General features: G+C 39.3%; 1 protein-coding gene across 2 annotated transcripts; it reads right to left on the bottom strand.

The window, feature by feature from the left end:
* Window positions 1-60: 60 nt before the first annotated feature.
* LOC128257123 (neurotactin) lies at window positions 61-11,856 on the bottom strand. 2 transcript variants are annotated; one of them, XM_052987957.1, is made up of 3 exons: window positions 11,349-11,856; window positions 2,821-3,467; window positions 61-2,665 (listed from the first exon to the last, which is right to left on the bottom strand). In XM_052987957.1, the coding sequence occupies exons 2-3, from the start codon at window positions 3,422-3,424 to the stop codon at window positions 735-737; spliced, it is 2,535 nt and encodes an 844-aa protein (XP_052843917.1). In that variant the 5' UTR covers window positions 3,425-3,467; window positions 11,349-11,856; the 3' UTR covers window positions 61-734. The 2 variants fall into 2 exon arrangements, with proteins under 2 accessions (XP_052843917.1, XP_052843918.1); XM_052987958.1 differs by lacking the exon at window positions 11,349-11,856 and adding an exon at window positions 3,535-3,644.
* Between the last annotated feature and the right edge of the window lie 10,899 nt (window positions 11,857-22,755).

Below are 22,755 nucleotides of genomic sequence, written 5' to 3'. Positions count from 1 at the left end.
GGCAAACCCAACTAAATCTAAATGAATTCGGTTTGCTTCTCTTGAGTCTTGAGTTTTGTAAAATTTATATCAAAAAAGTTTCGTCGTTGGTCGTTTGCGGGTTTTCTGTTTTTTTGGTAATTCAAAAACCTCTCTGGCATTTACTCCTATATAGTTGTATATTGTTTATAGTATAGTATATAGATTAGTGTGTTGGATAGTTGAAAGACGCAGATCTATACTTTTCAAGTATAATTTTGTATATTTTGTGATGTTTTATTTGTGTTTTTGCTGTTTTGTGTCTGTGTGTTTTTGTGTTTGTTAATGTTAAGATTAGAGAATACGTATTCGTATGAAGAATCGTATGGAGTCAGCGTTACTTAAAAGACTTTTAGCTTAAACTGTACGAGAACTAAATATACAGTAATCCGAAAGACATATCTTTATATATATATATATAAACACTAGATTCACTTAGGCTAAACTAAACTCGAAACGAAGTCGGGAAAACGAAGCTTTGATACCACATTCGATTCCTATTAAATTTAAAGAAATCTGGTGCTATAGAATTTAAGTCCAAGATTCGAAAAAGCTTAGAATTGAATTGAATTTTTGAAGCTTAAGTTAATATTATGAAAGTAGATAAGCTTTAAATTTGATAAAAATGGAAGTAGCAACAAAGCTGAATGAGATTAATCGATCCCCAGGCGGCTAAAGACAGGTGAGAAAGATTAGCTTTTGGGATTTTGGTTCGCTTAATCGACGCGCGCATATCGCGGCACTATGTCCTTGCTGATCCAGTAGTTGCAGTGCAAGTAGTCCTCCTGCGGCTGCGCATCCTGGCCCACATTAATGACCCGACGGTTCTGGACGAACGACTGCACCGTTCCATGGGACACATAGTAGTAGAATAGTTGCTGCATGGCCGAAACGAAACGGCGCTGCTCCACGGTGTGTGGCTCGTAGCGACCCAGAATGGCCTGCACATCGGCGTCCACGGTGGCCAGCTGATCCGGTCCCTCGCCCTGGGTGACGACGTAGAACGGCACAGTCGGCTGCTGTCTCGCAATCGTTAGCAGCGGGCAAACGGTGCGTATGTCCGAGATGATGGCAACCAGCGACGCATAGCTGCTGGCGTTGTACTGCTCGAGCACCTCATCGGTGAGGCCCATTGCACCAATCTGGGAGTTCTCCAGATAAGCTCGCACCTCGTCGCGCGTCCAATTCGTGTGCAATTCGCGGAGCTTCTCGGTGTGCGCCTCATGGGCACTGGCGCCAATCACCAGCAGTGGCTTGTCTGCGGACTGTCCGCGTTTCCAGGTATCAGAAGGATGTTCAAAGACCACATCTCCGTCGAGAACCAACCACTCGTGACGGCTGCCGCTGGCATTCGCCTCCTGGGGTTGCGGCAGATCCACGGGGAAGTGCAACCAGGTGTCGGGAGTGGCGGCCCACAGTCGCTCGGTGGATGCCTCGCGCAGGCACTGCACATCCCCACACTCAAGGGTGGCCATAAGCTGCTGGTTAAGTTTGCTCGACTCGCTCAATGGTTTTCCAGGCAGAATGGCCGATCCGGATGAAGCCCATGCCCTGGTGTAGAGACCCTTGACCTTCTGAGAGTTAACCAAAAGAGTAACCAGAGTGGCTCCGGCACGGTGTCCCAGCAAAGTGACGGATTTCGGGTCACCTCCAAAGTTGGCAATGTTCAGCTTGATCCAGTTGAGCACGGCTATGATGTCGGTGAGCGCATAGTTGCCGGAGGTGGGTGGATGTGCCTCCTTGGTCAACGCATCCAGAGCGAGGAAGCCGAAGAGACCCAAACGGAAATTGGGTCGTACAAAGATCACATCGTGGGAACGTGAATAGCGAGCCGATGGACGGAGTATTCCCGGCGATGGTCCAGCCAGGGATTCGGCGCCAATCAGGACCACCACTGGCAGGGGATTGTTGTAGCGCACATGGGGAGTGACCACATCCAAATAGAGGCAGTCCTCGTCTCCCACGGTTGTGCCATTGCCCAATCTCTGCGTGCACACCACACTGCTGTTGTGTGTTTGCAAGGTATCGTTCCAGCACATATTGATGTCGTCAATCAATTCGGCCGGCTTCCATCTCAGCCCTTCCACAGGTGGCTTCGCATATGGAATACCACGGAAGGCGAAGGCTCCGTCTTCCTTCACACCCTCCACAGGTCCGCAGCTCGTCACTGCCATGATATAGCGTCCCTCGCGCAGAGGCGGCGAAGTTAACGTCTCGTGGGTCAGCACATAACCAATCACGGCCAGCAGGAGGACAAACAGCAGGATGCCAAACACAATTAGGGCATCATCCACACTGCACTTGTAGCCACGCAGGCGAGTCAGCAGGGAGATGGGTCGGTTCTGCTCCTCCTCCTCGGCGGCCAGTTTTTCCTCCGCCGCCAGCTTCTCGTCCTTGAGCTCGCCCTTCAGCTCGTCGGTGCCGTTGGTCTTAACGGGAGCCCGATCGACGGTATCCTGATCCTTAAGGGAATCATCAAGGGTCTCCATAGAGGCCAGACCGGCCTTGCCCAAACCCAGTTCGACATCGTCGCTGCTCTTCTTCTTCGGTATCATATTGGCAATGGGCAGTTTAATGGCGTTTAGAAGTCCACGTTTTGGAGGTGGATCTGAGGCTTCATCAGCGGGTGTAGCTTCAGCCGTGGCTTCTACAAAGGAAAATAAGAAAAAGTTATAAGTTTGATTCATGGCATATAATCTTAGAAGGATAGAATAATAGTACAAAAAAGTTTATCTTTGACTTTAACTTTAAAAACATTTTTTGAACCCTTTCCAAAAGTTAGAGTTTTAAAAATGTACTCACCCGACTTGGCATCAGCATCTCCGTTGACCAACTGTTTCTTTTCCTTCTCGGCGGATGGTTTGCGGGCAAAGAAGCTGCGCAGACGCTCGCCCAGTCCTGGACGAGATTTCTGCTCATCCTTGCCGGAGACAGTGGCGGCATCGCCGTTGGCTTCCTTATCCTTTTCCTCCTCCTTCTCGAGGAGCTCTCCTTCAGCACCATCACCCTCCGCTTTGGGCTTGTTCTTCATGAAGAAACCGGGCAGCTTGAGACCTCCAATCGGGATCTTCTTGGGCTTTACCTCGCGCTCCTCCTTGCTGATCTTCTTTTCATCGGAGCCCTCGGGTTTTGTGACATTTTCGGCGGGAATATCAATAATCTCTTCTCCATTTCCTGGTTTCGACTTCTCAGGTTCATCATCACCGTTTTTCTTTTCCGGCACAGGTGAGGATTTCTTGCCAGCATTGGGAGATGCTGGCTTGGAGGACTGCGGACTGGGTGTCTTCTCCTTGCAGTCTTCTTTTTTATCCAGCATTTTGTCCGTTTCCTTGGGCTCCTCAAGCGCTTCTTGCTGGGCGGCTGTCGTCTCAGTGGGCGGGGTTTCCTTCTCTTCGAGTTCGCCCATCTTGTGGATGTTTCAAGATCGTTTAGAGAACTCTTCGGGAATTCTGCAAAATATAAACAAGTATACTTTTTAGTTTATGTTCTAGATATCAAGTCCTTTAAAGGACAAACCTTGACTTAGTTGCAGAAATAACTATGTTACACTTTGGCTCTAGTTTTTTGTGATGTTTTTTTTTACGGATCTACGATCTAGGATCTATCACGATCGCTGACTGAAATGCTTCTAGCTGCAGCTCAAAGCAGCACACGATTTTTATACGGTTCTGGTAAAAATTCCAGATCCTGGCCTAAGGATCTGCAGCTGATCCTGGCAAATGTCAACGCCGGCTGTCTGCCTCTCCTTTGTCCTTGCACAATTGCTTAAGGGTTTTCCTCGCTCTCTCTCTCTCTCCCTTTCTCTACCTGAAACTCTACTTAAATATTTTACCTGGAAAATGCGGTTCAGGTAGCCCGCTGAAAATTTGCTCGAATTTTCCTCAACATATCCCTGCCGCATGTCGTTTTTTCGAAGCGGGAAGACCGCAAATTTATTAAGCTAGCAGAACCAGCTGCATACCGATCAATTTGTGATCCAATCCCCGTTCCGGATCCCTTCCTTCTTACGCTTTTCTTTCGATTCCTTCATATTTCCCTTTTTGGTACGTGCGCCTTGTCGTGTTTCACACGTCCCACCTTCTCAGAAAAACGTTCTTAATTAGCGAAAAACTATAAAATCAACGTGGAATGCAGCCAAGGACATTCTCCGGGTCCTTTTGCATCATTATGCCTGAAACGCCGCTCACAGCGTGATCGCAGTAGCAAATCACGTCCAGACTAATTGACCGCAACAGAAACTGTCAGAAGTCATGAGAATTTTCTTTTATACAAACTTCTGCGATGACTTCGCTTGACTTTTTTTTATTGAGCTGGACATTAAAATGACATTAGTAAAAATTGAAAAACGTGATAATTTAGAATAGATTTGGGTTTTGGAAAGCAAGCGAAATGGCTAGACTCAAGTTAAATAAATAACAGGTCAATAATTAAAACAGGGAATAAATCGCTGGCCGTTAACAAAGATGCTGCTGTAACACTTTCTAAAACACTTTACATTTGTAAAAATTAACTTTATACATTAAATAAGTTTAAATTTTTATTCGCCCTCTCATCTTAAATATGAAAGATTATGCTACAAGATCAACAAACGAAGCTATAATCGCGATTAAATAAAATAAATCTTAAAGAATCTTTCTTTATTGATCTTAATTGTTAAAAAATGAATGTACTTTACAACCATTGCCAATCAAAAGCTTCCTTTTATTTAATGTTTTTAAAGCAAAATACTCGAAAAAATAATATAAATTTTGTTATTGTTCATTTGACCCACAAAATTTAGCTCCAGTTCATAGCGTATTACTCTTCAGTCTGTCTAATGAACCGCTTTTTCAATATTTCCCCAATGAGCGTATTAAAAATCCATTACTTGGACGCATAAAATCCAAACCAAAACCAAAAGAGACAACGTGGACGATATGGCAGAGAAAAAACGATGCCAAGTCTCGACCTCTGTCATGTTAATCAACCGAAATTCCATTAAAATGTGAACTTAAAGTTCAAATTGCGTTGCGTGACATAATCTCCAATCATTATCAGTTCATTCCCTAGTTTTTCCCGCTTTTAAGCGATTTGGTCAACTGGAAGAGTGACACGCCAGCGGAAAAACACAAAATGGAAATGTAGAAAAATCGAAAGAAACTCGACAGCGTTGCGTATCGAAAGTGAAAAGAGTGTCACACATGGTTCTAAAAACCAGGGGAAAGAGTTGGGTTCAAACGCGACGCACTGCAATCCAATTGAATCGGATTTCAAAGTATTACCACGACTGGCGGGAAAGGGCGGAGATAAGTTGTCTGGCAGAAGTGTGGAAAAGTCATGGGACCAGAGGCATATAAGCTTCCTTGTTGTTCTTGCCGCTGTCTATATGGTACTCGTACTATTCTCTCCTCTAAACAGAAGCAGGTCAAAGTAATTACAGTTCCCTGGAAGTGGAGTATCTTCGGGCACTATCTTCAGTGTGCATCTTTATAGTGCGTTCTAAAAGTTGGCGTACTAAAAATCTTGACAGGTCTGTAAAACGTGGAATTCGGTTGGAAATGGTTATAAATAAGTCTTTATTGGCTTACTTTTCATTACAACTCTTTATATAGAACTCTATAAAAATAACTTACAAAGCACAAAATAAAAAAAAATTGTAATCAGGAATTAAATTGCGTTGGTTTTAAGAACTACAAAACACAAAATGTTTAATGTTCTGAACTTAGAAATCATCACCTAACTTATAATAATTTTGTCACAGTTAAGTGACTAAATTGTAACGTTTTTACACATCTGTAACGCACTGTCCAAGCATGTACTAATTGAAGTTTCTAAGTAACAAAAAAAAAGGCAAAAATTGACTATTATTTATAGGGATATAACAGACACATTCCACACAGCGATCATTGTTAATTAGCTGAGAAATGTCTGTGGAAGTGTCTGTTTCTGTGGCGGGTCAAACAAACAAAGTTGACGCACCCAAAACGCAATGAAAAGCGCTAAAAAGAAAAGTCTTTCCATGTCGTCAAGTCACGCAGCCGAACACATTTTACGCCACATCCTCCTCCTTTTCTCAATTCTTTGCGCCATACATATGTGACCGGCCTGTAATTGGTCTTGGCTCGTAAATTAAATCAAATTCGAAACTTGCGTTTGACATGCAATTCGACTTCCTTCTCATAGCCAATAGCCAACCCTCGACCCTGCTTCCTTTTTTATTATCCCTTCGCATTTTATTTCATATATTGTTTTTTTTTAGTGCTGCGCACGGAAATTGCCGTTAAAACGTAAAAAATTGACCACAACATGTTCAGGGATGTGCCAACTGAGCACTGAACAGTGGTATACGATTTTAAGGACATCGAAAATAAATTAAATAAAGTTTTTTTTAGTGATTTATAAGATTTTCTATTTTTACTTTAAATAAAGTCAAAAGTATTTAAAGGTTTCGCAATAACCAGAATTAAATGCAATACTTCATTTATTTACAAGCTTCCTAAAGAAATTACGCCATTTTAAGCCTAATCATTTTTGTAGTTTTCATAATTTTATAGCCTTTTAAATCATTTTTGCATCAGTGTTCCAATACTTATACTAGATTATCCTCCAACATGAGCTGGAAAAAATCCCCTTAACTAACCACCAAAAAACCCTCGAGATCCCAACTTAAGCGCAACAAATAAATTCTGGTAAAATATCTCGTATCTCGGAACATGTCAAGGAACACTTTGAAATGCATAAAAATGCAATTGCTTTAGGCCATTTATTCTGATCGAGGGGGTGACTAACAGGGCCGAGTGGAATTGGAAGCTATAGTAGGGGGAGATAACTCCCTGTCATGAGTGAGAAAGCGACAACTTGTACAAAGTTTTGGGTACAAACTGCCGCCAAAGACGCAACCTGAGCTTCTGTGGCTGGAACTCGTCCCCCTTTTTATTATACGGGGTACTATGCAATTTCAAGGGAATATCTTTTTACACCTTGTTATAAATATATTTTATTTGCAATATATATTTATTATTTAAAAAAAAAAATGGAATATAAGAGGAAAGATTTGAAGGTTTAATTTTTATTACCATTTTTTTTTACTTCAACATACTACATATAAAATATGAAAAAGAAGTAACCTAAGCTCTATATGTAATTGAAATCTATAAAAACTGGGAAATACAAGAGAAACGCAAGTAAAAACTAAAATCTGTATTTCGATCGTAAAACTATGTTTTATATTGATTCTTAAAAGTTAAAAGTACTTTTTTTTTAATTGCTAACTATATATCTTACGGGATATCATATAGCCTTATACTTTGATGTAAAAAAGCATGGCTTTATTTTTTTGTTCGGCTAACGGCAGCGAAGCATGAAACGAAAACAGTGCAAAGGAAATGACAAACGGAGGTGGGAAAGCGAAAATAGTGGGGGAAAAACAGTAGTTGGAGGTGTGTGGGAGGGTTAACCGATCTGCGTCCTGTTATTATTATTTATTGTGTTTCCTGTTGGCAACCTATCTCCCCCTTCTCTTTCGCACCCCTTTTGACTTGTGGCCAAAAAGATCTGCCGCCGCCCACCGCCAGATGGCGTCTTGGTCATTTGTTCTGTGCGTGCGAAGGGGCATTAAAAAGTGTGTGAGCGAGATATTAGGAGGTGGATAATAAAAAATAAAAAAGGGCACACTGTTTTGACATGCACTTTTCAAAGTGTTTTTGAGTGTGGGTGCTGTTTATGCTCAATTAAGCAGGATATTTGAACAATTTCAGGACACTCACCAGCCCGGACATTAAGATATGCTGATAAAAAAGGCGCTTAAGCCACGCAACTCATGTTTATAATTATAAGTACGGGGAAATTTGTCTAGACAGTCGAAACAACAAATAGACTTAATTGAAGTGCAATTTTGAGAGCACTACACAGAAAAAGCTAGCAGAATAATTTTAATATTTCAGTTCAATTTGAATATGATAAAAAACATAAAATATACATTTTTTTTATAAATTTAAAGGTGGCATAAATTTTAAATTCAAAACCGTTTCTATTTTAACATTTTAATTTCTGGCGAATAAGCAAAAATAAAAGGTTTAACTTTTACTCAATAGTTTTCTGTGTACTCATGTTCCCAAAGCACCTGCAATCAGCGACTTAGATTCAATAACCTCAGGCAAAATAATTTTTCAATTTGCGCCTCCAATTTCCACGACGGAAGGGAGGCAGACTACGAGGGAAATCGCAAAACTTCTAACGAAGTCAATTTGTCATCCGGCCGCCATGCTAATAGACTTCTGGTCGGGATTGGGCCTCCTCATCGGCCTCCTTCTGGTTACAAAAACCCCTCGGGTCATTTTAAAATTAACTTTTAATATTGTGATCCAACGATTTAATATGCCGTGTTGTAGATGTTGGTTCACGCTGGTTAATTTCATGGAAATTTATTAAAGTTGGCCAACTGGGAGAATGTAAAATGAAGAGCCACATATTCGCCAGGCAATCAAAAGAAGGGTGATTAATGAACAGATCTGACACGTGTTCAGAAACAACGCGGAAGGGGTCAGAAAAATGAAGGGGGATAAAGTTCACTCGAGCATAAAATACACTCAGAAAAATCAAAATAAAATTTGATAAAACTGACTACTTTTAAAGAAAGCACTTTCTAGCTAGTCACCAAGGAAAACTAGTTTTATCAATTTGTTTTTCATAAAATGATTTACAAATATATATGTATATTATAAATGCAAATTCGAATCCACTTTTAAATTCTGACTACAGATCTTTTGCACTGAAATTCTTTTCAGTGTATAAGAGATGGAGAAACACGAAACCGCAAGACCCAAAGGTTTATGCACGTGCGATGTGAATTCTCAGTCGTCTCCCCTCTGCGTTCTGATGGATGATAATCTCCGGGGGCAGGTAGAAAGCGGAAATTGGTAAACGAGCAAACAGAGAGTCCCACAATCCTCAAAGGATCTCCAGAAGGCGCTTAGATCTATGACGAGGGGATTGGAGCGAAAAAAAATGGAGTTGGGAGTGGAAACAGCACACAAAAAGTGGAATGAGAGTGCCACTTCAAACAGGGAATTTTTTTGAATTTGTAATTACACTCGAGGAACAAACAATTCTTAAAGAAAGAGAGGGAATAACCTTGAGCTTCTTTGGTGTTTTTAAATTTTTGCTTATACCCTGTATTCGAGATGCTAAAGGTTATTTAAAAGTAAGAATTTTTCAAATCAAAAGTTTTCTTTTTTTTTAAAACCTGAATGTTTTTCAGTCTTGAAAATTTTTTCAAAACTTCTTGTTTCTACCATTTATTTAAGCAAAGTAATAAACCAAATACTGAACATCTTAAAGACTGTGAGTTTTCTCCTAAAACATTGCAGTCTTGTCCCTTATATCATTTCATTTTATTGCACGTTCCTTTGCGAGGCAGATAAGCAAAGAAGATTTCCTGCCAGATAACAACTCTAAACAATTTTTAAGGCAAAACTCCTTGCAAGACAATTGAAATTGTCAACAAAAAATATTTATGATTTGCGCCAGGGTTCCTTGTAACCCTCATTAGTCAATTGTCAGCAGCTCTGGAGGGAATCCGAGTTTTGGGATCGTACCACAGCACTTGACTTTCAAGTTCTCATTGCTGATAGATTTACAATTTCCTAAATGAAAACTCCATTTTCGTTTAAATTGTTTGACCATGAACTCCACATGGAAAACTATGGGATGTTTATCTTGGAGAGCGAGGAAAGTGTTGAAAATTGTGTTTGGTATTCTTCCAGCATATTCCATGTTGTGTTTTTCCCTAATTGTTGTTTACTTTTCAAGTGAAAGCGGCCAACTTACATAAGAAACAACAATTTCCAATTGAATTGTAAAGAAGAAAACTTTTGATTACACACACAATTTGGGAGTAAAGTGAGAAAATGAGATACTAAGGCACACTCATCAACATCATCATGGCTGTCGGCTTTTGTCTTTTGAAAACTTGGCAAAACAATGAGGAAAGTTGGATTGAAAAGTAAGGGGGAGTTGCCTCAATAAATCTCTTTCCGAATGCAAATGTTGCGTCAGCTTGGCATCTTCACGTTTTCCTACCCTATTTTTTGTGCCTCTGTTTTGTTTTGTTGATGTTTTCCTTACTTTTTACTTTCCCGATTCCCCGGAAGTCTTTTTCTAGAGCGAATCGAAAAGTAGCAGCTGCCAACGCGAACTTTCTTTGGAGATCCCGGGAGTTTGTGATCTTTTTCTTGCGCCTATTAATTCATCATTGAATTATTGCTTTTTTCCCGGTATTCCTTCAACGATTTCCTTTCCATTTGTTTACAGAATGACTTTTTGGGGATTTATTCTAGCTGGCGTCTGACTGTGCATACAAATTATCCAAAAGTGCCGCTCTATTTTCGGAGTAACTCCATCCACAACTCTCTGGATGTTGATGGATTGAAATATCTGAGGGATTAGCACACATTATGTTTATGAAATGTTCAAAAGGATTTGTCAGGGCCGTGATTTATGTCAAATGGTTATGGTTTTATACAGAGCATGCCATTAGAAAGGATAGAAAATTAGAAAGAAAAAGGGGAAGAGCTGTCTGATCACTGACACGAGCCATTAGACCTCAAGACGCGTAAGATGATGATGATGATGGGTGTGCGACGATACGGAGGGATTATTTCGTGGAGCCTCATTAATCTTATTAGGCGCTCAAAAAAAATGTTTTTGGAGAGGCAATTTAAATTGTTTTGGTACGGGGTTTTTGATAATTAATAGCTTGCGTAGGATTAGAATTTAATTTGATGACTAAGGGATTAATACCGGAGCATGAAAATTTGAGTAGCATTTCTGAGTAACATTTATTTGTTTGTGTTAAATTTCAAAATGTGTTAAATTTAATACATTTCCTATAAAAAGATGTGAAAAAAACTACCCTACTCTGCTTCGGTATACCTTTCTGATGAATAACCCATATCCACCAAATTAAATTCTAAGTTGTTGCTCAAAACTAACTTTTTATTCGTCTATTTGTTGCATAGCGGTAACGACTGTATTTTTAATTTCAATTAAGTCAAGTCCCTTTTGTTAGCGTACAAGAATGCATGAAAATCTGTCGTTTGCTTTTTTTTGTTTTACTTTAAATCTTAAATACTATTTAATAAAATACTCTGCCATTAATAATATAAAAAACCACAACTCACAATATTGCACTTTGATTACACGGAATTTAAGCAATTTAAAATTATTTTAAAGTTGATGCCAGTTGATTTTCTCTATTTATTTCACAAAACTATTTTATTTTTCACATCTGCTATTCAATTCAATCAATTCCCTTAGGTCCTTAGATGTGTATCACGAATTTTGATTCTTACCTGATGTTCAAATCGCGACCACACAATATAGTGTGTGTTCCTGTTGTTTTATTGCGATGTTGTTTAAATGTGGCAATTGGGAATAATCCTCAGTCCGTGGAAACAGCGGGTGGCTTAAATGAATCCGAAGTCCTTCTACAGGACACTTAGGTGTGTATAACACACGTACAGATTTTTTGATTTATTGCTGCTTTTCTTTTATCAACTCTTTCGACACAGAGCAACACAAATTGCACAAAAATAGTTGCGGTGTTTTCCTTTTTGTTAATATTTTTTATTTGCACAAACTACGAAGCATTCACAATTGGAATATCAAAAGTTATTCCTTGTTTGCGTCGATTTTGATTTTGTTTTCTTTTGGTCGCGTCTGTTTGGCGAGAGTGTGTGTGGCTGTTGCAGGATGGTGTGCGATGAGAAAACGAGCAGAACCGGCGGAGCGGCAAAAGCGTGCGACGTCGTAGAGAGCGATTTTAAAAATAAACCTTTTTCCTTAGTACATTTTCCCAACAGAAATGTTGGAGTTAACGTTTTCATAACAGAAATGTTGTCTCCGAGAGACAAGCTGAGCCAAACTAACCACTGGAAATGTATATGGCTCTCTTATTGTCACTCTCGTGCTCTCGCATCACAGTGGAAAGAGGGTTGGCTTAAATTTATAAGCCTCCAAACATAAAAACATATTTTCTTCCATTATTTAGTTACAAAAATTTTAAAAATATTTAACTTGTCTTATTTACTTATCAACAATCTTTAAGGTACTATCATCTTTCTACGAATTTTAATGCTTAACTGAATAGCTAACTCGTAAAAGACATTCCTTCTTAACTACCTGTTTGAATAATAAATAGCTTAAATTTTAAATAAAATTTTTTAAAATTTAAATAATGGATAAAATTAGCAATCTATAAAAAGGTCTTTTAACCTGACTACCGTCTTAAACTAAAAATATCATTCCACTTTCAAAAAAGAAACACCTTTCGATCATATTTACTATCCCCTGGCCCAGTGTGCGCTGGAAATGGTTCTCTCTCAGAACAGCCGGCTTGTGCAATGTTAGTGAAAAAGGGGAGAGGGGTGCACCCGCATAGGGGTGGCTGGAATCAGCTCTCTTCCGCACTCTCTACTGGTAATGCTCTCTCTCACTCTCTCCGTGCATTGCTTTGTTTTCCTGTACAGTAAATGCAAAATGTTCTATGGTGTTTTTTTAAGGGGTATTGTAATTTTGGTACAATTTTTGAAGTGCATAAGCAGAGACACCTCAAATCATTTTTGATTTGAAATAAACCATACCAAAAGAAGTTAACTTTACAACATTGTGTAAGAATTTCTAAGACTAGAAAGATATCATATTAATTTTACAGATGCATAACAACGGTACGTAAGCATTTGTAAGATACGATTGCATTCATGTCATAATATTCAGATTTAAAGTGTTGTCTCTTCTTCAAATGTAGCTGTGTGAAGCTGACATTTTTGTTGATAATCTCAATCGTTTTCGTTCCTATTTAAGGCTTCAGTAATACTTAAATTATGGAAAGGAGGTAATGTAAGTCTCCTGAAAGGGTATTTTGAGATTCACCCCTCTAAAATAGTTTTATTTCTCTTGCTTTGTTGTCCTTTATTCAAAAGAAAGAACACAACATAAGGAGACCGGCTGGACGAAGTTTGTTGATAGGGGATTTCGGGTTGAGTTAAGGTTTTGATTTCGGTTTTGGAACTCGTTTACGAATGCACATCAATTGGCAAGTGTTGAAGCGCAGTAGTTTATACCGATGAGCCATCTGGCAATGTTCGTAGGGAAATTCCCAGTCCTGATGCGTCATTACATTACATTGCCTAACCCCTATCCTAACACCCTTTTTCAACACAGGGTTTCATATCCCTACCCATGAGAAAATTCACTTTTTTCGGGAGGTAAACAAGTTATGATCATTTTTTACGTCAACTTTTTGCGCAATGAAATATATGAAAAATGTATCTAAAGTTAGTTTAATAGTTCTGTCCATAAAAAAATCAGAAATTAAGAACTAGGCATTACTATTACTTGTAGTTAATTTGAACCTATTATTTGTCTTTTAAAATATCCATATTGATCATGTGCCAGTTGAATGATTTGAGCATAGCCCATGACGACACGTGCTGGGAATAGATTAGTGCTATATACCCCCTCCTGCTTTCGATAGGGTAACCCCCCGTATCCCTACCCACATGTCAACAACTTTCACGCCCCGAACTATGAGGGTTCCCTATTTAATTTTGGAGCTACTGAAGCATTTATTAGACATGATGTTAGGTGACATCTGCTACCGAAAAACGGAACAAATGTCGTAGGACACTACAAAAATGTGAAGGTAGGCTCGAGTTACGTTCGAGGTTGACGCATGCCTGTCACGTAGAGGGGGAGGATCAAAAAATAATTGCATCGGATCATTATCATGATTGCAAATGGGAACGAGGAAACCCGCAAAATGTGGGACGTTAAAGGAAGGAAGTGGAGAAATGAACACATGTTCTTGTCTCGTTTCATTCTGTGTGGGTTGCTCGGATGGAATAATTAACAAGTTTAATTTAAATTTGAACCGGAAACGGCTGAAACCGAAAACGAAGACTTTAAGAAGTTCGGGGAAGTTCTCTCTCTAAATACCCCACGATATGTAATTCAATCAACCAATGATTCGGTTTCAATATGCCAGCAAAACCCCAAAAAGCCGCTTAATGTTTGAGCTCAATTATATGGCTTTTTGTGTGGGGTGCGGCGCTTACTCTCCACCCCTTTTCCATCCCATAAACGCCTCAAAGTCGACTACAAATAGCGAACAAGGAAGTTGCACATAAAAATCGTCTTGTTTTAGTCCCGTTGCAAATTATGTTCGGACATAAAAAAATCAACTTTCGTGGACTACCCACAACTCAACCACTCTAAACCAACCACTTGGTCTGAGGGCAACCACAAAAGTTACTGTTTTATTTACCCAACGAACCCTGCAAAGGGCGAGGCCGGTGTTTCAGGCTGAGGATTGGACTCTGGGATGCGGGACATGTGGCGAACAACAGGCGCAGCAAGTGTTAAGGTGGTGTAGTGGCGCCCCTTAATGGAATCGGTCCCCCAGACTCGTCTGCCTGCCCAGATAAAACATGAAACGCTTTTAAGTGTTGCTCGCAGCTGAGGTTAAACACCTCAAAGACGACTCACTACGTCTGAAAAAAAACCGAGAGTGGGTGGTACTCCTCATGGTTCAGGGTTTTCCCCTGAGCAACTATGTATGCAGAACTTTGGATGTGGGCAGATCAAATTAAGTCGCAGATGGAGATTGAGACCAAGTTATAACAAAACTATAGAGAACAAAACTATAGAAAAGGAAATGTTCAATTTCTGAAACTAAATATAGTTTATTCTGATTATTTTTGTACTAGTAAACACTATTTGTGATGTATATAATTATTAATTTGATATTAATTTCTTGCTATTCACTGTTATAATCTTTTCTTAATGTACTTGGCTAAAAATATAAAGTAAATATAAGATTACTTTAAACATTTTTGTTTTTGTTTAAGCTTGATTTCCCTTAGGATTTGTTCAGCACACTTTTTTATTTAAACTCCCCTTAGAAGTACAAGTTTTTTAGTACCAGCTGTATTTTTCCCCTGTGAACAATCAATTAAGAAACCAATTCTCCTTAAGATGACTAAACTCTCCAAGGGTCAATGTGTCCCATTCACCGAACAATCACAACAGACCATTGATACTTTTAAGTTGCTGTAACAATATGAATCTTATAGCCACAAGAGGAAGATAACCACAAAAGATGGCAACCGAAATGCACAAATAGGCATTGAAAATGAAAACAGAGTCTATTGTAATCTTCAGTGACACAATGAAATACAAAAAGTGAAGCAGCAGCGTTATTCAAAGGGAAATGTACTACAAGTAGAGACTAAGAGAAGAGGCTGTATGCGTGAGTCAAGTAAGTGGAAATAATCGCAGACAATAGAAGAAACAGGGGAACTCCTTTCGTACTGCATCTGAATCTTTAGCCTTAGCATCAGCTACTTCTCAGATGCTTCTGCAGGCATCCCGAAGTGCGAAGTCAAATTGACAATCCCGGGCATCTCGAGCTGCAGAATGCATAAAGTCAGCGCTGCAGAGTCGTTGCACTTTTTAAAGTGTTGTACCCTCTACTGAAAAACACCCAATGAGAAGTGGACTGAGACTGGGACTGGGACTTTCGTCTTCACTTGGAAGACAGAGCCGGATTAACACTTAAAACTGTTGGGGTCACAGTGGGAGCATCAAAAAAAATGATATAATTAAACATTTTTAAAGAATTTGTTTGTTTTTTCTGTAAGTTTAAAAAATAATTAAAACATAATATTGCCATAAATATAAGGACAAAACCAGTTAGTGTAAATTTAAAATTTTATTTTTTGAAATAGATTTTAAACTACATATTATAGCATTTGTTTCCAAATAGTAATGTTATTATTTATCAGCAATTAGTATTAATACTTTTATAATTGCAAATAACCGAATAATAAAACTAATGCAAATTGATTCAAAGCTTATTGCAATAAAACCCTATCCAAACCACTGTGCTGCAGCCTAAGAAATACGGGGAGTCTGACATTGACATGCTTGCAGCAGTAGAAGGCCTGAAGGCAGAAGCTCTAGTGGCAAAAGCAGCTGCCCCTCAAAAAGAGCACGGAGCGGAGCTCAACTCATGCCCCGTGTGGGCGATGCATAAGCGAGATTGGAACCGAAACCGGGATGGGATGGAGACTTTTGTCGGGACCCGGGCCAACCTCTATTAATATCCGACTTCCTACAATTTGGTGAACGCGTAAATTGTATGTGAAAGGAAAGTTGACTTTAATGCGTCATAATTGATGTACAATGCGGAGGGCAACTCGATGGCTTGATTTGATTAACGCAGAATGTAGCTCACGGACGTACAAGTATGAGCCGCCACACACCAAATGCAATTGAAACTTTGACTTACTGCCAAATTATTGATTTTCAGGGCATCTGCAGTGAGTGTCTGCAGTTAGTAAGTGTGTATCTTTGTGGGCTACGTGTGTGGGCGTTTGACTTTGTCGTCGCTTTTAAGGAAGCCCTTCAAAGGTTTTTTTTTGCCTCATTTTTCCATCACAATTATCCGCTTAAAATGCCAAAGCGGGCCAAAGCAGCAGTGGGCAAAGTATCTTTAAGATGCAATTCAGTTGGGGAAACTCGATGCCTGTTCGACATAATTGAGCGCTGTCGCCGGGCCATCGAAAATAAATTTTCAATTAAACGCCCATCAACGATCCGACAGCTAGCCATATACAATTGGTTTATCTCACAGACACGAAGATGCTGCAGCACTCTAATGAAGATGATGCAGCGCATTTTGTTGGCTGCGCGAGTCGAAATTAAGACAAAGTCAAGCCAGATGGATAAATGACCAGAAGATGAAAAAAGTATCTGACGAATTCCTCGACAGCTGCCACGACTTGGAAAGGAGAAAAAATAAAGATAAGTAAAAATAAGAGTGCAGCTCGTGCCATTGAACTTTTGTGGTCAAAGAGAAAAATCAAAGAAGAAATATTTACATCTGACCATTACTTGGCCATTGCAGCCCGAATAATTGTGTCGTTGCCAAAGATGTGGACAGATACTTATGTAACCAAAAGATATAATACATACATACCCTTGGTTTCCAATAAGTGCCACTCGGAAATCACAGAGAAAAATTCAATTTCTATTTTGACAGATGCTTTTTGCCTCCTGCAGATACTCGATTATTCCTTGAGTCTCGAGAGAAAATCAATTTTTAATTCGACAGCTGTCGCTGGAAATTGAACTGCTGCCACAGCAAAAAGCAGCAAGAGTATCTAATGGATGTATATATTTCCCCATCGCGCTCTGATTAAAGCAAATTGAACCCAAGCCAAGTTATTCATTTGATTGCCAACTCATATTTCCAAGAGCGGTAAAAAAAGGGATAAGCCCGGCTCCTTTTTTATATTTTCCTCTTGGTTGGTGGTCGCCGCAAGTGTTTAATTAAAGTTCCCTTTCGCCGCGTGGGTGGCTGCAGTTTCTTTTGTGATTTTTATTTATATTCTTACTCCGCCCTGAAATCATTTCCTTTCTCGACTTTGGGAATCAGCTTCCATTTGAATTTTTATTAAAAATCTTTTGGCGGATGTGCAGCAAGTTACAGGGGAAAAGCGGCCGTTGCGAGCGCATTTAAATGTTAATTTGGTTTGAAAACACGTACAACAAAGAAAGATTGAGTGACTCGTTCAGGAGATACCCTGGAACTTACTGCCTTCTAAATTAGCTTAAAGCTCGAAAAACTATAAGTTATAAAAAATAGCTTAGTTTATAAAATAGGAAATATATACATTTTCTTCATATTTTTCTATGAATTCATACTATCAGGACTGACCAAAACTTTATTCGAACCTAATGGGTTAATGGAATAGAAGGGGTTCTTGTCATTCGTTTTTCAAAAGCATAAAAATTGAAACACAAAAATAAAACTTCTCACAGTAGCTGACAGTTATACAAATGCAATATACCCTGGAACTCTAGTGGGTATAAAAACAATAACAACTGAGACCGACAAAGCTCAAAGACTCAAGTGTTGAATGTCATTAGCGCTCTGTCGCCCATGGGTCTCAGCTCTGAGTTCCAAACCGAGTTGGGGGAGTCAAATCCAGTTAAGTCGAGAAGTAAAACCAAACAAAAAGTAGTCAAGGGGCACGAGTAGATAAAAGAGGAGCGGGCGGGGCTTAACACATCCGTAAGTGGCCAAGTTGATGACCGGAAACGACAACGAAACAGTTACATGTGAAGAACACCTGAGGCTCAGCGAAGTAAACTAAGAACGAAGGTGGAAAAGCGGGAAATGCTGAGGGCTGGGGGAAAATGGTACCTCTTCCAGCTCTTGGCGGAATTGATTGTCCACCCACACAATGCAACACGATTGACACAGCTGGGCACAGCTGCAGCTTTCAAATACGGCTCTCAAGTTCAGGGCGAAAAATTGGCAATTCAAGCGCAAAGCTGTCAACTGTGAAAGGAAAAGACGGTAGAGGACCCACTGATTCGAGTTAGTTTCACTGAAAAAATAACAAATTTTTTAGCAATGCAAGACAATAAATGGCAACAAACCAATTATATTTTTATAAATTTTGATAAACCATTAAATTGGCGTCCATTCTTAATTGTACCATTGAGAGATTAGGCTTTGAAACCAAAATATACTTTGGTTTTCGTCTTCTCCTTCTTAGTGCTCTAAAAATTTGAACCTTTTTTTCAGTGGAAACAGGCTCATTTAGCATGCACAGATTTTTTTTTTAGTTTTGTTGCAAATCGCTGCAGTTGCGGCGTTTAAAAATAGCCAACATGTCACCAGCCAAGCAGCAATGAGCCCAGCAAAAAGGGCATCAATGCGGCAATGAAGCAGATCCGAAAGCGAACTGACAGGCCAGAAAGAATAACAGCTGATTGTGGGATTAAAATCTACAAGTATACAACGTTTATATACCCTGTTAAAGGTTTTAAACTTTAAAAATAACTCAGGTGTTATTTAAAATTATAAGTTAATGTTTATAAAGGTTTATAGGATCTCCATTTTTAACAAAAAAAATTAAATCGCTGATTTCCAAACATTTAACATAAGTGGACTTGTACAAATTTCGAGTTTTATATATTTTTTATTGTAACCCATTAATACATTCATTCCCATACATTGCTGATTCAGCTGGAGTCGTTTTGAGTTTCCAGGTCGTGCATTTTCCGCTGCTCCGCCGCGGATTCCGATTCGCTTTGATAAAGCGCCCACCGAACGTTTTGGGGCAATGGATTCACTCCAGTCTTCATGTGCCGATGCCTGGTGACAATTGGAGCAGAGGGGCTGCAAATCCGCAGAGGAGGAGGATCTGCCAGGGAGGTGCGAGAAGGAGGTGGGCGGGGCAGGGGCTGGCAGGAGGAGGGACGCTTGTCGTGTGCGTGATGCGCATGAGCGAAGCGTCATTGCGCCTTAAATGGGAGCAGCACAACTTGAAACTTGCAACACGCCTAACAATGATGCACTGCAGCACACAGAAAACAATGGGAGATCAATTAAAAGGATTGTAAAATTAAAAAAATTAACAAACATTTAGCTTTTATTTTTGTGAAAGGCTTTTTTTCATTACCTTTTGTTTAATTGACTTGAAAGCTGTGTTTTTATTGGTTTAACGGTTACATATAGGACCAGAATTTGAAAATCGATGCATTTAATTTTAAATTAAATTAAATTAATTTTAAATTAAATCTTTTTTTCAGCGCACAGAAAATTTGAGGGGAGGAGAACTCGAAATACAAAGACACTCAAAGAAGGGGAAAAAAAAGGGGATTTTGATCGCGCGGAGTGGGCTTGCGATTTTTAGACATTTCTCATTGTGCTCATTGGCAGTTGTCTGTGCAACGATGCGTTTATAAAAGTCGGGGGTGCTCTATGGAATAGGAAGTGGGATCTCCATCATTCTCCTGACCCGTCCCCTCCGCCCCCGCCCACTTTATACCTCCCCTCGTTTCACAATTCGTTGCCAAACTGAAATTGGCGTTGCCTTTTTTGGTAGCCCTTTTGGGGTCGCCCCCCGCTTTCGACATTGACAGACCCATAATTCTTAAAGAAGGCCAGGATTCCCCCATTACATCTCCTCTGCAGCCCCTTTTCTGGACGTTTCCCTTTGTGAATTATTGAAATTGCGCAGTTTTTGCGATTGATCTCTGACTGCAGTTGCAGTTGCAGTCGGTCTGGCCTGTTTTGCTTCTGTTTTGTTTTATTGGCATTGCTGGGAGTCGGGATTCACGGTCAGATCCGATGCCAACCGTTGCCGGCAATCAATCAATCAGAGAAATAGCCAAGATATCGTTAAGAGTCGCATCCCTCCTCCTCTCTTTTCCCAGTATAAAGCCAAACGAAAGACTTTATAGCAGATCTGGCAATGGGATATTTATGACAGCAACTGACACTACCAGTCACGAAGGAGCCCAACAGAGATGCAAACCAAAGTGTTTGACAAGAGCAGAAAAAAAGGGAAATTCGAGAGGCACTAAAGAATATGATTGCAATTGATTTTTTCAAATAGAAAGTAATAAAACAGTGCTACAGTATTATACATTTATAAAAAAAATTATTAAATTTGATGTCAGTTTAATTTGTCAGTTTTTATAAAATGGCCAAAAAAAATCTTTAAAGTATGCCACTCTCACAACAAAACTTCAGCAGAAGCCCCACTCAAACAACACGATCTGGATCATGTTTCGGTACCCTACATTTGCCTATATCAGTGGCATTAAAATCCATTTAAATTCCATGCCAGATTATAGTTCTGATTGAAAGTCAATGCCACAATATAAAACAAACGAACCAGGAGGCAGATTTTGCGCTGACTAAAAATAACAAATCCACAAAAAAAAATTGTTTTCTTCTTTCAGAATCTCCCCTCGCTTAAATTCCACAGGAAATTCGATGGAATTGTAATGAAAACAGAAAATGGGACACCGCAGAACCGAGCGTGAGGATGAAAGGAAATCAAAACCAAATACAGAAATTGTGGGGGAAATCACAACGAACCAAGGGGCTCCAGAGAAAGATCCCACAGAAATCTGGGAACAAAAAAAAGAAATGAAATGACACTTAATGCTCCACTCCACAAAAAAAAAGAGAAAAAACAGAAAAAAAGAGTTTGCCTTGGGAGAAGCGGGGCAATAAAATGGCCAATTATGACAAATTTCGAAATGAATGCTGTTAATGCTCGAAAAGCATTTCAATCTCTTTCCACTCGAGAGCCTCTCAACGTCATCATTAGCACCCGTAAAACCTCCGCCACCACCATCCTGAGCTTTAAAACCCTTTCTTCTGAGCAGCAATTATGGCATTTTCCCCATTCAGTTTGACCTCAAAATGTGGGACACCCTTGAAAAGGTACGACTTTGTTGCGATATTTTATTATTCTCTCATTCCGGTTTCTAAAATTTAATTTTATTTTTGAAGTTATTATAAATGAATGGGCCATGCTTAAAACATTATTATAATTTAAATGGAAAAATGTATAGTAAGGCGAAACAAATTTTTAGTTTATGTCTTTATAATCTTAATAAAATACAATTTTGATGTTTGTAAATCTGAAGAATTCAATAAAGTAAAAAAAATAAATCAAAAACTAGCTATTTTCTTCCACTAAAATAGGGCAAGCAATCTGAATGATCGCTGATAGAGAGAAGTCAATCCCCCTGCCAAGCATTTAGCCTAGATTCAGTTTGAATTTTGCAAAGTTCAGATTGTGGGTCAAGTAATTTCCAGCTCTTCCGCCATCTCCGCCTCCCCCTCGTCTCCTTTTCGAGCTCCTCCTTCTGCCAACCGATCGGCAATTATCCCGCAAACGATTTTCACGACTTTTCCAGATCTTCTTCCAAGTCTTCTACCATCTATCTCTCCTTCTCTTTCTGTGGAACAAATTTATTTTACCTCAAAAATAACCATTAACAATTTTTCTTCACTAATCTTTGCATCTATTGGCCTGGCCAATAACTCCCCCTCTTCCTCTCTTCCACTCTCTGTTAACCGGCGAAATCCGATCAGAGAAAGAGCGAAAAGTATTCCATTAGGAAAAATTGCTTTAGGAAAATGGTTAGCAATGTATAAAAATGTCAAAGATCGCATCGTTCGAATTAATGATCGGGACCATGGAGAAAGAGAATGGTACACAGGAAAAAAGAGTTGCTTATATTGTTCCGATCTTTTGATTTGCTTATGGAGGAAGGTTATTGTTCTTGCTCTAGATCAGTAAATTTAGAAACAATTTTGAATTATAACAGATTTTTTATACAGATCAAGAAATCTTTACCAAGTAAAGTAGGAAAATTCATTTTAAGAATACTTTAAAAAGTATTTTGTTAATTCTAAGGTATTTAAGAGTTCTTAAAATATTTATCACATTTTACAAGATTTTCAGAACTAACTCCCCGAATTTTATTTAAAAAGAAGGCACTTTAAGAATGTATCCTACTAATTTTTCAGTGTGTGAATGGGTTAACAAAATTGGGTGAGGATAGACTTTGGCTACAGTTGGTAGCTGAAAAGCACTTAATGACGTCATTACAATCCAGCACAGCACGTGCTCTTCCTCTGGCCGAAGGAGAAAAATGAAATAAAAATTCAAATTTGAATTCAAATTTTCTGCTCAGGGGTGTATCCAGTTCCATGAATATGCAAATTGGTAAGAGGCAGAATGGGCGGCGTGGGAGCGAGAGGGGAGAGGATATAGAAGTTGGATCGTGGTGTTGTCGTGCGTGAATTGTAAATAAATTTATTGCGTTCGCAATTTTTTCCTATCATTCCCCTTGTTGTTTCTACTTGTTGGCTTACAC

This window comes from Drosophila gunungcola (assembly GCF_025200985.1).
Source record: "Drosophila gunungcola strain Sukarami chromosome 3L unlocalized genomic scaffold, Dgunungcola_SK_2 000002F, whole genome shotgun sequence".
NCBI classification, from domain to species: domain Eukaryota; kingdom Metazoa; phylum Arthropoda; class Insecta; order Diptera; family Drosophilidae; genus Drosophila; species Drosophila gunungcola.
This window is presented reverse-complemented; position numbering and strand designations above follow the sequence as displayed.